This window comes from Haliotis rufescens, unplaced genomic scaffold (assembly GCF_023055435.1).
Source record: "Haliotis rufescens isolate VD_foot unplaced genomic scaffold, xgHalRufe1.0.p SCAF_16, whole genome shotgun sequence".
Taxonomy (NCBI): Eukaryota; Metazoa; Mollusca; class Gastropoda; order Lepetellida; family Haliotidae; genus Haliotis; species Haliotis rufescens.
In genome coordinates, this window is record NW_025963846.1 from 30151561 (window position 1) to 30169822 (window position 18262).

General features: G+C 37.9%; 1 protein-coding gene across 1 annotated transcript in view; it reads right to left on the reverse strand.

Moving 5' to 3' along the window:
• Window positions 1-18262, reverse strand: part of LOC124119557 — a 128338-nt gene that overhangs the window by 33724 nt on the left and 76352 nt on the right. The window contains exon 5 of the mRNA XM_046482111.2: window positions 14480-14686. Coding sequence (XP_046338067.1) covers window positions 14480-14686 — 207 coding nt within the window. The remainder of the gene's footprint in view (window positions 1-14479; window positions 14687-18262) is intronic.

An 18262-nucleotide genomic window follows, 5' to 3' on the forward strand; every position in this document is an offset into this window, starting at 1 on the left:
TAGATCCTTGTGAGGTTTGTATTTACGACAAAAGTGAATACAGTTTGTTTTGGATTTAGAAAATTTGAAGCCGTTTTCGTTTGCCCATTATTGAATTTTGTTAAGACAGAGCTGTAGCTGTCTTTCTATTGTATTCATATTATTACCACGAACAGAAATGTTGAAATCGTCCACAAAAAGTGAACCATCAATGCTATTGTTTAATACTTTAGTGAGACTATTAATTTTGATGATGAAAAGGGTGAATAATAGTATGCTGCCTTGAGGACGCCCTGATCTTGATCAAAATGATCAGACAGGGTAGAGCCCACTCGTACTTGAAATTGTCTGTTGTTTAAAAATTGAGATATGAACTGAGGTAATCTGCCCCTCAATCCAAATTCATGCAAATCTTTTAAAATACCATGTTTCCACGTTGTATCATATGCTTTCTCTAGAACGAAAAAGATTGATACAGTATGTTGTCTGTTGACAATGGAATTTTTTTATAAATGATTCTAAACGCACCAAATGGTCAATGGTACTTCTGTTTTTTCGGAAACCACACTGGATGTCACTCAGGAGGTTATTGGTCTCCAGGTACCAGACTAATCGATTGTTGACCATGCGCTCCATGGTTTTACAAACACAGCTAGTTAATGATATTGGACGGTAGTTGGAATGATCTGTATGATCCCGTCCTGGCTTTGGAATAGGAATTATAATAGCATTGTGCCACGAAGAAGGGAAATTTCCTGTTGTCCATATTTCATCAAATATACTAAGTAACGTTTCCAAACCTGAGTCGGGCAAGTGTTTCAGGAGCTGATAGTGGATGTTGTCGGCTCCTGCTGCAGTGTCATGAGATTGCCCTAGGGCAGTAGATAATTCATGGAGTGAAAATGTTTCATTATAGTCCTCACCATTATCAGAGTTAAAATTGACTTTTTTCTTTTCCTGCTGTTTTTGAAACCTCTGAAATTGAGGATTATAGTTTGATGATGAGGAATGATTTGCCAAAGTGTCACCAAGTTTGTTGGCAATTTCGGATTTAGTAGTTAAAAGTGTATTACCATCTTTAAGATGGTGAACTCCAGATTTAGATCCTTTGCCCTTAATCTTTTGAACCATGTTCCACACCTTGAACATAGGTGTGCGGGAATTAATTTTTGAAACATAGTTCCTCCAGGATTCACGTTAATTCTGTTTAAAGGTGCGTCTCGCTTTAGCGCCCGTGATTTTAACATTATTCAAATTGTGGACAGTTGGATGTCGTCGGAAATATTTTTCAGCTTTCTTCCTATTTCTTCTAGCTTGTTTACAATTATTATCGAACCATGGTTTACGTATATGAGGGTTTACAGAGGACTTAGGAATGCTTTCGTCTCCAATAGCATTCAATATATCTGAAAAAAGTTGTATAGGATCAGGAACATTCCTGAAACTTTCGGGTTTTAGTTTTTCAGAACATAGTGTTTGGAATAAAGACCAATCGGCCTTTGTAAAGTTCCACCTTGTTGAAGGTGGTTCGTCAGACGGATTTATAGTTGTAAGTATTGTTGGAAAATGGTCACTTCCACAAAGAATATCATGGACCGACCATTCGAATTCATTTAAAATATTTGAATCTGTCAGTGAAAGGTCAAGGGCAGAGTATGTGCCAGTGGCGGGATGAAGATAGGTATTATTACCATTATTGAAGATGCATAAATCATTGTTTGAGATAAAATCTTCAAGGACTTTTCCCTTATTATTTATGTCAGTACTCCCCCATAGGGGAATATGACCATTTAAATCGCCCATGATGATACAGGGCTTCGGGAGCTGATCGTACAAAGTCTGAAGATCTGATTGACGGATAGTTGAGGAAGGTGGAAGATACAGTGAACACAATGTAAACACTATGTTCAAAGTAACACGGACAGCAACAGCTTGAAGAGTAGTGTTGAGTGGAACAGGGCTATGGATTATGTTCTGCTTCACCAGGATAGAAGAACCTCCTGTAGCCCTATCACCAGGAGGGGAAAACGAGTGGTAAGAACTGTACTGGCGGATATCAAATAGATCTGTGTGTTTCAGATATGTTTCTTGGAGACAAAAAGCTGACGGTTTAAAATTTTGGATCAAAAGTTGTATTTCATGAAAATTCTTCCTGAGACCTCCGCAATTCCATTGTACAATGTTTTGTGGATTCATGGTGGGGCTTTCACAGGAGAAATGTCACGCGAACGTGAGGAAGACTTTGTGGTACTCCTATCGGTATCATATGGAGATGGAGGTATCATATGGTTCCCACCGCAGTTTGAACACTTCACATCCTTCCTTCAAAATGAGACTATAATCAGAATGCTATGTGTGCGATAAAGAGTGTGTTTTTTGGTGTGTTTTTTGTGTGTGTTTTTTAATACTTACCTCAGGAGATGATGTTTCATGTTTTCACATGATGTAACATGACACGTAATATTATACTTATAGATAACAGACAACAAATTACAGCTGGCAGCCGCGTACATATCATTATTATGCCTCAAAGTGAGTTTGGCCAATCAGAGAGCAGAACTACTAATCCCATATGAGCCCGTATACTGTCAGTAAAAATCCAATATGGTTGTTACTGACCTATTATGAGACTTTTCCAACACCAACCTCACATATATCTTACATGAAAATTCTGGTACAGAAATTCGTTATTTAACAGTTTTTTGTGTTTTAATATCATTAATTTGTGCAAGGACGTTATTTATTTTTTTAGATCACGTTCATGGTTTAAAAAAAGATTAAATAAAGTGTAAATTAAATTAAATTAAAGTTTGACCTCTGAGGTTTGAAGAGTAGTCTCCCCTTGACCCGTAACGTCTTAGGTTGTAAGTGTTTAGCTTTGAGTTTTAAGTTTTGACATGACATGTGCGACAAAGATACCAAATAGCGTAAAATTTTCAGCATACTATTTTTGTAATGGTGTCTTTCGTTGCCGTATATGGTGTCATATTAGGTTAGCTGAAAAATATTATATTTTCTGCTAACCAAATATGACACCGTATACGGTAACTAAAAACACCATAACTTATAAAATCATGTCAACAGGTGGTGAAACATTTGGCTACATTTGCCATGCTTACGAAGGTCTTCATTTACGAAATGCGAAGCTAAATCCTATAAGTGCGATGAAAGAGTATAAAACATACTACCATGACATTGATGAATGCTTGATTCTGATTGGTTAAAAAGAGGTTTCCTTTTTGCTACGGAAACCTCTTTCAAATATATTTAGCCTTTTCACAAAAAAACCTGTGCGTATGAATACATAGATAGCCTACATTTCGATTCACAGAAAATGGCTGCCGATCGATCACCCCCATATGAACTGTAAATCATATCTATATTTCCTCTAATACACGCTGGGTCTCTAATACCAGACAGGTCTCTAATACACGCTGAGTCAAGGGCTCTCGCGAAATTAATAGACGGCGTATAGTGTCAAATAGAGGAAATACGGTAGTTTGATATCGGATGTTCAGGGCGTTCTAGGCCGCAACCCTAACTGCTTCGATGATGACATTAAGAGATTTGACGAGGGCATATCTTTTGCATACAAATGAAATTTTAATGAAACTGTTAGAGAAATGTTCTATGGTGACCAGAATCGGAACAATTTAACCTATTTCCTCATTGAAACAACCGACAATGAAAGTAAAATATAACATTATAAAAATTGTTTGAAAAAACAATATCACATCAGCAGGGACAGTTAGTCAACGTGTTAATGTTGAACAGCATCACACTGTGCATCATTGCTGGGTTGTCTTCTGGCTTCCTGCAATTCTTTAACAGCACTGTTACTATTAACAATTTCTTTGGCAGCCATAACTGAGAGTGCAGTGCAGATACAGTGACAACCGGGACACGTTAGGACGGTTCTCATTTCAGGGTGGGGAGGTATAATTCAAAGATTCACACATTCAAAATAAGTGAAAGAGTTTTTTTGGTAACTTTTTCTGAAACTCACGAACAGGTAATATTGAAATAACCTACAATGAAAAGTGAAATATAACATAATAAAATGTGTTTGAAGACATTTTATTCATGACAACATAGTGTTTACAAACCTTTTTCTGATCGATATCCATTACCATCTCCATCAACCACCACCGTTAGAATTTGGCAGGAGGGGATTTGAAAGTGCATCAGAAAACACTCCCTTTCAAAAGTCCATGAAAACAATGTCCCAACTAAAGTGACATCTTATCAAACTTGATTAAATTCATTTCAGAACACCACAATTATGAAAATTATACACGACCTACTACTAGTATTTCTGGACCAGAAATGTCTAAGTTCTGTCACTATTTGGCTTTAGATCCGTGAAATCTTGTAATTGACAGGTCACACCATGCAGATTCATCTTTTTTTTAAATATCCGGCTCGTCTGCAGCCTAAACAGCAGCTGTTCAATCATACTCAGTTCCATTAGTAATCATATGGATGTACCAGCAGGCTCGATCAATCCCAGTAAATCTACAGGTAAATGTTGAACCACACCATAGATCGGGGTTGTCATCTTGCTTCTTTTAACTAGATCAAGTTAATGTAAACACATGATTGTCAGCCATTGACAGCTGTGAGGTGTGAGTAACCGTCATTTAGGTCAAGTTCTGACACATCCAAGTTCAGGGTGGAGAGGCATTTACTTTGATGTTATTTTTTTTTACTGGAGGTAATTGCTGTCTAACTGATAACTCTTAGACATGTTAAATCTATATTAGAATGTTAATTCATAAAGTTTGCTGTAGAAATATATTCGTTTAGCATTTTAAAACCTTTTTCTATTACCCGTCACCCCTACAATAGAAATGATGGCATGTTCGATTTCCAAGAAATGACCTCTCGCACAAATTTCAGAGAAACGACAGCCAGTCCACAGTGTTCAACAGTGTGCAACAGTTTGATAGAAATTAAACATCTCTCTTTGGATTAGATTAGGAGTGTTATTTGTCAACTTCGTTTGAACCACTATGTGTTTTGAACACTTATTCTGAACTACATGTACTCACGACTTTGGTGTTTTTTAATCTTGAACATTAGTAATATTTGTTATATACCATATTCGACGTAATAAGCGCCCCGCTCTAATAAGCGCCCAAGGCTTTATTTGCTAATATATTGGCTAGTGAACAATCCCAGTTAGTACCCTTTCCCATTGATCAATGTACACAAGACTTATTTATTTGTGTATAATACACACACGTTTGTTATATGTACCCTTAACTATGGGCATTTAAATTCTCGAAAATATATCTATTGTGTATAATACACACAGATACTTATTTTATATCATTTCAGTCTGTCAGCATAAACCACAAAATTTACAATCTTTCAACCTCGTTAATTTTTTAATCTCACCAAAATGATATTCTAATAAGAGCCCCCTATTTCTAATTTTGAGAGCGCCCTGGACGCTTATTACGTCGAATACGGTATATAACTACCTGTGAACACTTTTCGGAATGTTCTAAGATCGCGGACCTGTGCACCTGTGTTATTGCCGTTGCAAGAGAGCGCCGTTTTCAAAGCGTTGTTGCAGTCATGGTAGAATGGAGATAAACCTACTGTGGTTTGAAATTTGATGTAGTCCCACTGTAGAATAGAAACCTCTGTATTATAATTTGGAACCTCGCGCTAAAGCGCTCGGTTCAAAATTATAATAAAGAGGTATCTATTCTACAGTGGGACTACATCAAATTTCAAAACACAGTAGGTTTATCTCCTAAACACTACACCAGCTTTCGGTCCTGTGCTCATGGTTGACTAATTATATTTCATAGTTCTATATCTGCCATGAGCCCCATTTGAACATTCTTTCAAAAGTTCGGAAGAGTTCACCATATCCAACCACTGGTAAATTTAGACAAAGTAACAAAGTAAACATGTGTTGTTTGTGGTGACATGTCATGTACACTATACAGCATTTAAGACTGCATTCTCACTAATAAGAGAGTTGACTGATTGATGATGACATCTGATCCTGATAACAAAAGGAAAAAGGAAGTAGTAGTTTAGGTAATGGAGGTTCTGGCTCACTTCAAATGGAGCCAGATTTATATACGTATACTGCTACTACAGGGGGGATTTTTTATGCAAGAATGATGATGCGATTCAATGTTCGTCATGAGACTAATTAAAGAAACATCAATATTAATTAATAATGAATAAAATTTACTATAGCCCACGAGGATATTGGAAAGGTATAGGAGCAATAAAAAAACTATCCACCGTGGCTAAGGTATCTAAAGATGTGGCCAAGGATTGGCTAAAGAAACAAGCGTTGTGGCAAATATACATACTGGCACGCACTATATAACGAGGAAGAAGTTTAATATTTTTACAACGAATGAAGGCTGACCTCTTGTTTCTTCCCCATGATAAGGTAAGACGCAAGACGTATAAATACGCTTTAACCGTAGTGGATGTGGCCAGTCGCTACAAAGAGGCTGTGCCATTAACCTCGAAAGATTCAACAGAAATAGCTAATGCACGGAGTCGCATATATAAACGCGGACCACTAAAATGGCCTAAGCTATTTCAAGTAGATCCTGGTCGCGAGTTTATGGGATCAATAGCTAAACTGTTAACAAAGCATGATGTCGAAATCAGGCGAGGTGAAATAATGAGTAATTAGTCTGGCAGGACTTTCCAGGTTTGGTGCAGTATGCTCGGATGTGACGGAACATTAACCATTGTGGACTGTGGTCAACAGGTTCTCGTCTATCGGTCAGTGTGATGTATAACAAATTAACATAAATGCACCACCAGCTTTGTATCTGACATCCTTGATCATTTGATGGATTTCACAATATCGTCTTCTGGTTGGGTTAACAAGTATTGTGCCTATATACGTTTACCCTTGCCAGATGTATTTTTTTCCAGTCAGCCACGCCCCATGACTTTAGTTCACCTTAATATGTTGTGTTTTTTCCACATACAGGTACTGCCGCAAACCTTTTTTTCCTTTCTATGCAATCATAGTATCAAAACTTCTTCAGCTAGTGTGTATAAAAGTTCCCCTATCATCATGAAACAGGATTATAAAAGGAAAGTAATATTTTCAATCAACAACTTATTTGTCTTTCCTTGAATACTCTTTGCTTAAGTGCCATAAACTGTCAGTGTCATAAGGAATAGACCTTAGTCAAACCATGTGACAAGTCAGGTAGAATTATAACTTTAAAATCCCTCATTTCTGAGGAGTCCATATTTTCCATATTTTTTAATTTCTTAGGACAAATGTGAGCCGTGTAGATCTGCCTGTTTTGTTACGTAAAACAAATTCTTGTCTTAAAGTGTGAAAAGGAATCATTCAGACGAGATTATTTCATATAATGAACTTGATAAAATATTTTATTTTGAGTTCAGCTGCTCATCCACATGAAAACATAAATATAATTTTAGATTTATTGTCTTATTTTCTCAGGTACAAAATCACAAAGTATTTTGGGCACAATTTAATTTGTTTTGGTACAAAATCACATATCTAGAGCACATACATATTTACACGTACCTCCATACAATCGACGTTTAGCAAAACATTAATCGGTTCAGAGGAAGGGAGGTTCTCAGAAAAAAATAATCAAATATATCGTTAATATTCTAAATTGTTCTTTTTATAATGTGAGACCAATAACACTATTATGTTGTTATTATTATGCGATATCAATATGTTATATCGCTCCCTGCCGTGGTCAATGTAAGAAAATAATTCGAAAAAACATTGACAGTGCAATCCAAGCATTATGATTTCGGTTTTAGACTTCAAAAAATTGATGTTATGCACCGGCGGTAATCACGAAAAAAAATGAAACATAGTAGTGGAGACTGCTACCCAGGTCAAACATAGTAAACAGTTGATGATGGATATTAAATTATTGAATTTCTGATGAATCTTCTTCGGGATTTATCGACGGTAATTTAATAAACTTTTGCATATTTTGCCTCGATGTGTGAGATGTGGTGCATGCTTCCGGTTTCAACAACGAAAGATAAAATTGCAAGTATTTTTATTGTTTTTAGTAATATGTATTATTTTTCTACTGAATGGTTTTCCTATAATGTATATAAGTTCAGATTTTGTGTATCATAAAATATTTATAATTGTTCGCAGCGTTTGTTGACTTTGTTCAACTGAACTAATGGCGAGTTAGGCCACGCCCAAACGTGTTTCTTACATTGGTCTGCTTGTCAACAGCAGGCAAATGTCAGAAAATTTATCAAACGAAAAAATTTGCAAACTCGATAAAAATTTGATTTTTTTACAAAGATATATACATCCATGTTACTTATTATAGAAACTTAAGTTAGATGTAACTGAATGGTTATACTAGTATATTATGGATCACGATGCATGTGGAGTTGTTAGTTTACCGCCGTTGCCATCGAATCGATGATGTTACGATTCAGATTGATTTTCTTTACAATTAGTTAAACTGAAAGTTGCTAATTTTGAGAAATTAAGGAACTGGTGTGTTTTCTTTTTGACAGCAAATGATCAAATATAAAAAATGATGAAGTTATAGAGAAAATATCTGATTGCATGCCGCTCAACGTGAAGTGCTAAACGTCAACAATGGCCGTTTCTGGTAGTTTTTTGGCGGAAAAGTTTGGCCTTCTTGGTAAATAGATATGGCAAGTTTTATATTGGGGTGTCGTTACGCTATTCACCTGTCGAATGGATTCGACATCAGATGCACAGGAAGTGACACCTCTATCGAACGTGTTCGACATTAGCGACATTTGTAGCTCTCTGCTGGTTTTCTTTGGTATCCCTGAATATCTGAAAATAGTTCAAGTCAAAATAGGGAATTGCTTCAGGCATCATTTTTGTCACTGCTTTGGAAATGGAAAGCTTCACTGAGGCATTGTCTCAATTATCTGTCAAAACAAATTCCATTGGGCATTAAACGCAAAGGTGTCAGAAAGTAACATGAGTTTGACTCCTGGGTCGGGTGGGCTGCGTGCGCAGCAGGTTCCTAGTGAGTGTTTTTTTGCGTCCACATGGCCTTTTGCAACGCATACGAAAATTTGTGTTTTGATCGGCTTCTAATATCAATAATAGTGGTAAACACTGTGGGAAAGGCAAAACTGAAGAAAACAAACTTACTGATTGGGTTGATGCGAATAGGTTTTTTTTCTATTTTAAGACATGGCGCCAATTAGAGTGATTGATATTTTGATTATGACGTCAAGTGTGAGGGGAAAGGGATCCATGTTTGTTTTGGCTTGAGGCAGGGTCACAGATTTCAGCTTCCATCACTTTCGGGTAAATATTAAATGTTGTAAATTAGAAGTAATCGTAATCATAATCACTGCAATAGCTAGGATAGGAAGTGCCAGATCTATTAAAATATTGTAAAGTAATTAAATCTTTGTTGTTTATACATGTGTGTGTTGAACGAGTAATTTTAGCTGGCGAACTTGTGTAGCCGTAACTTGTTTGGGGTCAACGATACTAAAAAAAACACGCTTCTGTTCCGGCAAAACTCGTAAATAAATCCAAACAAAGCTATCCAGGTGCAGTTACATAACCATAGGGGAACTTTCAGCCAAGAGTTTTCTTCTCTACATTTAATTTAATAACTGCTTATTTACCGAGGATATGGTCAATACACTTTTTTCTGACTGTTTACTGTTGGCACAAATGCATTTGCTGAAGAGGGCTGTCAAGACAAACTCCTGGAATGCAGGAAATTGACAAACCGAAAACTGATGAATGGGTTTGCTCCATGAGTGACATCATGAACCCAGATGCCGCCCCCAGGATCGACTGATGTTTGCCACATCAGACAGAACATGTGTTCAGAATAAGGCTTCTCAAACTACGCCGACAGCCTGTCTGAGGAGGACATTGCTAATTTGTTAAAAATACCTATAGAAGAATTTGAACCAATTGCAGGTTTGAGAGTGTACGAACATACAGGCAACCTGGAGAAAGAAGTGTTTTTTTTGTATATTGCATGAGCTGTTTGGGGTCTCTGGCCCCTTGAAGGCGAACTTTCTCTTAACTTCAATGTTGAAGGACATCAAGAGGATCAACTAAAAACTGCATTTCACTGCAAATATAACACACTGTTGCCTTGACCATGCCAGATGATATGAATTTTTTTTTTCAGTCTTGGGCATGTGCATATTTGGACTACTGAGATCAATATGTGACTGCTGGATCTCTATCTCTATGCAAAATCTGAATGCTGCTCAGATGTGAAGTTCACCAAAAGGGGTGCACTATTGTGTGTATGATCATCGAAACTCATCCAGTTTAACGACAGGTTCCATTATGTAACTCTACCCCTGTATCCAGGGCATCCACTGTGTCCAACAACTGCACAACTTTGTTTCTTTCCAGTTGCTCCCCTCACCTCTTATTTTCAGTGTGAAAACCTATTCAGCGAACTGTGACAAGCCTTGACCACGCAAGAGACTCTCTGTACACGATTATAGTGCTCATAGCCTTCTCCAACATTTTGAGACTATCAAGGTCCTCAGAGATTGGTGATCAGACTCATGTTTGTTTATCTCAAAATGCCACCTGAGGGTCTATTTGATATTTTGCAACATTCATATGCCGTCCAGAGGTTTAGATTGTTTGTTTTTACCCTACATACATATGGGTTGAGAATGTGTCAGGTATTATGAAGATTATTACATTTTATGCTCTGCAAAGTTTGCCTAAGTTTTGGGTTTTGAGTTTAGTTCAATAAACATTATTACATTCGACCTGAAGTTGTTAAACAGTAAAATATATCAGATTATTGATATACCTGAAACTTAAGTTAAACATCTTGGCCAAATTCCCTTGTTTAGATGTTTGCAATCCAAGCGTTTTCACAAAGATACAGATCAGCAAGGAGGGAGAGCATTTCACATATTTTTTTCTCAGTAAACTTTGCTTTCAAATTTGACAAATTGTCCTGACCTTTTGAAGATAAGAGATGCATTTATATCTATGTTTAGTGACAAATGTTCCTTGGATCAATAATGAAGCTGTGTAGAATAGTGGTGTAAAAAGATGAAAAATCAAATGTTTTAACAGAATTGAACTCAGTTCTGTTTTCACTTTGCAAACATTCAAGCAATACATCTCTTGGAGTACATGTCTTCAGGTTTTAGACTTTGAAAGTACTTATGCATGGTTTTGGCACATGTCGTCCTCCATTATCTTATATCTTGTACATTTATGTGGATTTATTTGACAAGTTACTCAAAGTTTACTACGGATCAAGTTTTAAGGTATAAAAAATTCATCCAACAAATAAAGATTGAAATATCCTGGTACATAACGATTAAGTAACCCCTTTAGGATGAATTGACAGAGGCTGTGATAATAAATACACCTCAGGTCTCCCCACAAACAATGAAACGATTGCGTATATTCTGTTAAGTCCAGGTATCATTGCAGAAATAGAAATTAAACAGAGTTAAAGTCTGACGTACTGGGCCAATGCGTGCAGCCAAGTCTGATTTGACACGCACCAGAGAGGTTGAAAGGTGGGGGTGAAATCTCATCTAGAGGGTGTAGTTGACTGACTAGTGCCGCTGTTTCTAGAGCCAAGAGGAGGAACTTCTTCTTGGTGAGGTGGTAGTTCGATAAGTAGAGTGGCTCAAAGGGCATGCCTCTCATCTTTTGATCTTCTGAACCTGCCAAGACAGAGTTAAGTGCCACAAGGTAGGTCATAATGGTGCTGCCCTTCAGAAGACGCTAGTGGCGCACGAACCGAAGAAATTCAGCCAATAATTAGGGTGACGCAGAGGCAGGATCCTGGTGTTTCTTCTTGCTGAAACTCTAAAAGGAGCTCCACTTGTCGTCATAAAGGCCCAGGGTAGGTCTGTGCGCCAATGTGATGGTTTGGGCTGCCCTTGCCAAGAGGTTCTTGGCGCTTAGAGTTCTTTGTAGATGGGCCAGGCATGAAGATGTAACCCTTGTGGAGCCAGATAGGGCCATTTGCTGTTAGGGTGGATCAGCCTCTCGCCTGCCACCAAGGCGCTGTCAAAGTCAGATCGAGACTTGGGACCCTGGGAACGAGCACTGGTGGTGGAAAAGCGTACACTTTTACTTTTAGCCCTTCTTGGGGTTTGCTGAAGGATCTGGCACTGGAGAGATGAAGGTCCGGGCCTGGAAGAGGAAAGGCATCCGGATGAAGTTTCCACTCTGTGGGGGCTACCCCTTCTGGTCTGGAGAGGGCGTCAACAAGGATGTCCAGTTGATCGTTCAGATAGAAGAGCCTGAACGTCTGTCATAACAGGGCGCAGCAGTGAATCATTCCCTGATTGCGGAGGCACCATACGATGGTGATCTTGTCTGTGGATATGGTGATCTGAGCGTATTGAAGTGTCTGCTTCCAATGAGCTAGAGCTAGTCCCAATTGTCCCTGGGTATTGAAAATCGTAAGAGGGCTGAGCTCCAATTCTGGACATTGATGATCCAGCCAAACTGATGGAGGGGACACTGTGTGAAGTCACTCTGGAGGATTAGCTAGGTGTGTCCTGGTGGTTCAGAAGGCAGTCGTCGATGTACGCCTCAAACTGGACATTCTCCAGATGGGGGTAATTGGCTATCAGCTTGGTGATGCGTGTAAATAGCCACAGGGCTGAGGAAATGGGGGGACCAACCACTGATAATGGATTCCCTCAAAGATGAAGCGAAGGAACTTCCTGTCACTGAGATGTATCTGTAGATGCGGGTTACGCGTCCTTGATACCCAAGCTGATTGAGCGTGTGCATGATGGAGCAAAGAGCTACTGTTGTGTCGGGGGTATGTGACGGCAGTCTCGTCTCTGAGCGTGGGTGGCGGAGACTTGGCCTTTGAAGATTGAGGTGCATGACCAGGGTTGGTGACGTAAGTCCCACTCAGTGAGCGCCAGGTAGCCAAGTCGTTGGGTTGTGATGAGCTTAACCAACATCGCACGCATGAGGACTCTCAATGATCGATCTGGCGCTGTTGATAAACCGCCGAGTCGGAGTCGGATATCTTCTGACCGATACTGTTTCTGTGCCTGCAGTGTCTGCCTTTTGCGAGATACCTGTAGGTATTTGGGGAAAGCTGTAGAGGATAATATCAAACAAGCTTTACACCTAGAAGTCTGGGAGCAGATGGCGGTGCAATTCAGACACAATAGATGAGGGTCCCACCCAGGATTATTTCCGTGACACTTGCTATAACAGGCATGTATATGCAATGATAGCAGAGTGTAATCACAATGCGTTCCCACCTGATTATGTATGCTAAAATCATTTATCCCAGCCATGTGGGTTTATGACAAACAAGTTTATGCAAACAATGCGAAAAACCACCAGTTTGATATTGATAATATATCTAGGTTGCGACAATAAATTGAAGTACCAAGCAATACAGAGAATACAGAATGCATGACGACCAAAAAAATATGTGACGAGGTAAATTCAAAATGGCTAATTGGAACAACAATATGTGCGATAAATATTATTGCCATGGCATACATCATATGAAAGATATGAAGTCACAAACTGTAAGCACAAAATGCAATTACAAAGATATAACAGTGTTGAAAACACTCAAAGGATTCTTGTAGATTAGAGCTGAGTCTCAAAAACAGGCAACTACCGGGGTCATAGGGTCAGCCACTCTACCAGTTAGAAAAACTTCTTCTTCAGCAAGACCTCTCAAAGCCCTTTCTCTCGGTCAAGAACAAGCAGTAAATGCATTAAGGGGTCATGCAGGGTAAGTTAAAAAATTAAGTACTTTAAGTGACGTGCAACAGCTCTAAGTTTACATTTTTATCTGCCATCTTATTACATGAAACTGGCTACATAATAATGTAAGACACATGTATTACCATTTTTTATGATATTTGCATTTTAAGTTTTAGCTTCATTGCTTTCCGAGAAGAAGATGCATATATCAGGTAACACATGACGGACAAACATGCCATGAAATTATGTCATTCCAATTTTAGTCAGGTGAGCTATCATGAACAACATCAGAAGTCAAATTCTGATAAGGTCACATGGGACTGTTTTTTGTTTTGAGATAGCTATGCTATAAATCGCAAAGAAAAATGAAGAGTGAATAATGGTCCATTTCATGATAAACTTTGTTCTACAATGACGTCATTTCTGGAGAGTCAAACATGCACTCACAACTTGATGTGATATTTTGGACGACACTATTATTGATAGGGGGATTTTGAGAATATGCGGGAAATACCTGTGCATAAAATGAACTTTTCCCGCCTTGCTGTGGTTAGATGGAGGGGGTCATCATTATTAAAATATGGTTATTATTTTTTAAGCTTGTACATTTTATCATCATGATGGAGGCTGTACATAATAATGATATCTCATATTCATATAAGCAATAAATGACTTGTGTGCACAGAGAATAAACCACTCAGGGAGCAGATAAACCAATCCCACTCGTCCTTTATTTCTTAAACATAACCAACATACGACCTGTACATGTCATAACATACTCACATTCTTGGTATAACTTTCATCTTCTCTTCTTCCAACTCGGAAAAATTGGACGACTTCTTTCTTTTGGTTAAGAGTCGTTTTGAAACCATTGCAAAGTGATGATTTGCCACATGATGTTGGTCCAATTACCAAAATATTTAATGTCTGTTTCTTCTCTTTAAATGGACTTAACCTCTCTTTTATTTCTCTCAGTAGTTCATCTGCTCCCTACAAATAAAAACGATAAGTACGGTACAGAAAATAGGTGTGTTTACTGCTAACAGACCAAGGATCATATCAGATGCCATTAAGTATCTATGAACCCACAACTAGCGGATCCTGGCACAGCAAACGGAGAAGCTCAGATACTGGTTGTTGGTGTTAAGTTAAACTGAAACTGGATCTGGCTCAAAAGAACTGTTTTGTTATATTTTGTCAAAATTCGGAATCTAAACAAAAATGCAGCCCCATCTCCATTCTTTCCTGAATGCCTAAAACATTGTGCCCTGAGCTATCTTAATAAAAAAGGCTGTAAACACTTCCAGTGTTAATATACAACACGATGAGTAACACTTGTCAAGTAAGCACTCAGATGATACAACCATTACTTAACTTAAGTCGTTGTTTGTTGTTTGTTGTTTAACACTGCACTCAGCAATAGTTCAGCTATATGATGGCGGTCTGTAAATAATCGAGTCTGGACTAGACAATCCAGTGATTGACGTCATGAACATCGATCCACGCAATTGGAATACGATGACTAGCATCAACCAAGTCAGCGAGCCTGACCACCCCATCTCATAAGTCGCCTTTTTCGGCAAGCATGGGTTGCTGAAGACCTATTCTACCCGGGATCTTCACGGGTCTCCCTAATACAAGGCTGACATGTACCTCGTTTCAATTCTTAATTTATAGATATATGATATATTTTAGAGTGTGTGATCTTGAGAATGAATTATACCTTCAATATCAGTGACAAAGGCCTGTCAAGAACATGAAAAATCCTCCTTAACAGTAAAGTGGAGACAAAGAAGCTAATATCTCCATTGTCTATTCCTAGACATAAACTAATATATTCACCATTGATGGGAATAAGATTTAAGAAACATACAAGCCTTGAAAAAATAATATATGCAAACATTTTCATAATAAAAAAATATTTTTGTATGTCTGTGTACTACGTAAATGCCAGATAATTTCTACTTGAAATATGGTTTTCATGAAGTATAGCCGTGAAAATCCGGGAAGATCCCCAAATTCCTCAAAGGTGTATATCTAAAGGGCCCTGTGAAGATCCGGGTTAGAAAATTGTTTTCAGCAACCAAATGCTTCTTATCATCATTGTAGGTTTTCCGCCCAGATTTTGAATGTGTAGATTGATTTATTGTGTTCTTGCTTAACGCCACGCTTAGCAAGCTTAGCAATATTAAAACTCTTTAAGAGTAACCTGTAGATAATTGAGTCTGCATCAGACAATCAAGTAACATGTCATCAGCATCGATTCACACAGAGAAAAAGTTGTTTAAAGCAATACAGCCAAATTTCACCTATTTGGCCCCACCCCTCAGCCCCTTGGGGGGTCAGCCCCATTTGTACAATTTTGATATCTATCTCTTAGTTCAAGAGAAAAAAGCAGCTGTTTCACAGCAAAAAAAGTTTAGGTTTCCGTCTTCCGGAAACCTTCCGGATACCTACCCATTTTGCATCCGGCCCAGACAACTTCCGGAAACCTTCCAAAAAAATGGGGAAAATTTGGGGGGTGCATTTTGTTCACTTAAGTGTGAAACACAAAACAATTATCTTCAAAATACCAAGAAATTTGAAGGTTGCTGAAGGCATCTGGTAGGTTTCCGGAAGGTATCCGGATGCAAATCTTCTTCATGTCTTGTTTCTGGTAAATAATGTTAGCCTGCTCATAACAGATAGCAGTTGTAATATTCTGGGTTAATTCAATGGTAAATATCCTCCTAAAACATTTTTCGAGAAGACAATTGTTCAATTTCATATATTGTTCTTTTCAGATGTTAATGGTATTTAATGAACAAACATCAGTTCTCGTATAATGATATCCTTAAATTTCATGTCCAGACTTCCAGTTTGTACTGAGAAAAAGAAAAAGTCATTGACAATGTGCTCACATGGGTCTTTGGTCCTTGTGAGATGATAATAAGACTATCTGTAACGGTACATGTATACTCGGACCCCATGGTACCGCGGCATTCATCGTCCCGCGGCATTCATCGTATCGCGGCATTTGTGATTTCCGATAGCTCACGCGGGACACGCCTCTTAGCGGCTGTCTATTAATGCAAATCAGTAACCACGAAGTGCTCACTTCGTAAACAATTTCAATTTCCTCGGAATGTTCCGTCTGCTGTAAGTGAGGAGTTATTAATCAGTTGATACATATTTCTGGCATCTGTTGTAATATTGCCTTACCCCCATCTATCAATGGCCAACGATATAACCCGCAGTTCCCCAAATAAACTTTCTCTATCGACCTGAACTAGACCATCTGCATATTCATGGCGACTAATGAGGTAACGGAAGTTAGGTAGTCCGCACATTTTTTCCCGCTCTGTGCCCAGAATCTTTTGGGAGATCATAAGGGCCATAATGCCAAACTTAGAAAAACGTTCTTCACTATTAACCAAAAGATAAATACATACTTAGGGCATGCTAGGAGTGCTTTTTATATATTTATTGTTGACTTTTAACATTTTCCATTTTGTGACAAATTATTGTCATCCAATTTTTTTTAAACAATCTTAAAATATCATTTCTGATATTTTGATGTTGACTTATAAAAATAATTTTCTCTTACTTTTCGGTTAATATGCATTGGATACCTATTGCTAATAACACATTTAGAATTTTACTTTTACAAATGTTCTCTGTACCGCGATACGATGGAGTTCTCTCCCTTGTCAAACAGAGCGCGAGGCCCGGCTTTTACTCGGAGCTACTGATGTAAATCATGAACTTTTATCAGTAAAATATGCATTGTTCGATAACATGAATGATATCTGATACAGAGAACACGAATAAACATAAAGGTTAGTGAGTGCATTTTTTCCCGTTTAGCGTACATGACAAGTACCGCGATACCCCGAGGTTGCAGGCTACTTGTTATATCAAAAATGCTAACTTCAATGAAATTTGCCTCACCCTAGTTTTATGGTACTACTGTGAAATCTTTTATTAAAAGAGATTGAGAGTTAATTTGAGACTGGAGTTGTAACCACTGCTCATATATGTATGTTCAAATAATATAACAACTACGTGCTTAATACTTCACAAATATCTCCAGAAATAGGCATTTTAGTTATAATTGCAGAAATACTTTATGAATGACCCCTTCACTATTGCCTTGATCTTACACTTCAAGAGTTATCACTTTTGAGTGTGAATTTGACCTTCAATATCAGTGATAAATATTTCAAAAACATTTCAAAGAGCTATCCAGCACATAAACCAAATATGCAGTCCTTCAACTTATTGACAAAAATATGAAAATAATATAACCAGTATATGTATAAAAGTTACTAAGATTTCCGCAGAAGAGGCAATTTAGGGGAAAATGTTGTATATATATATAGGTCACACATGATCTTTTTGCAACTCCGTCCCCTGCCCAAAGGAAGAGTTAGATCAGAAACAAACTTTTTGTCTGGTTGTGACTTTGACCGTTCACATAACAGATCAATGTGTCATCAGACGTTCTCAGAGCTAAGGAAACACGTGTTATTTATTCCTGAGATGCCAAAGCAATGCATGGTTTCATAAGATAAGTGTGGCTATTAA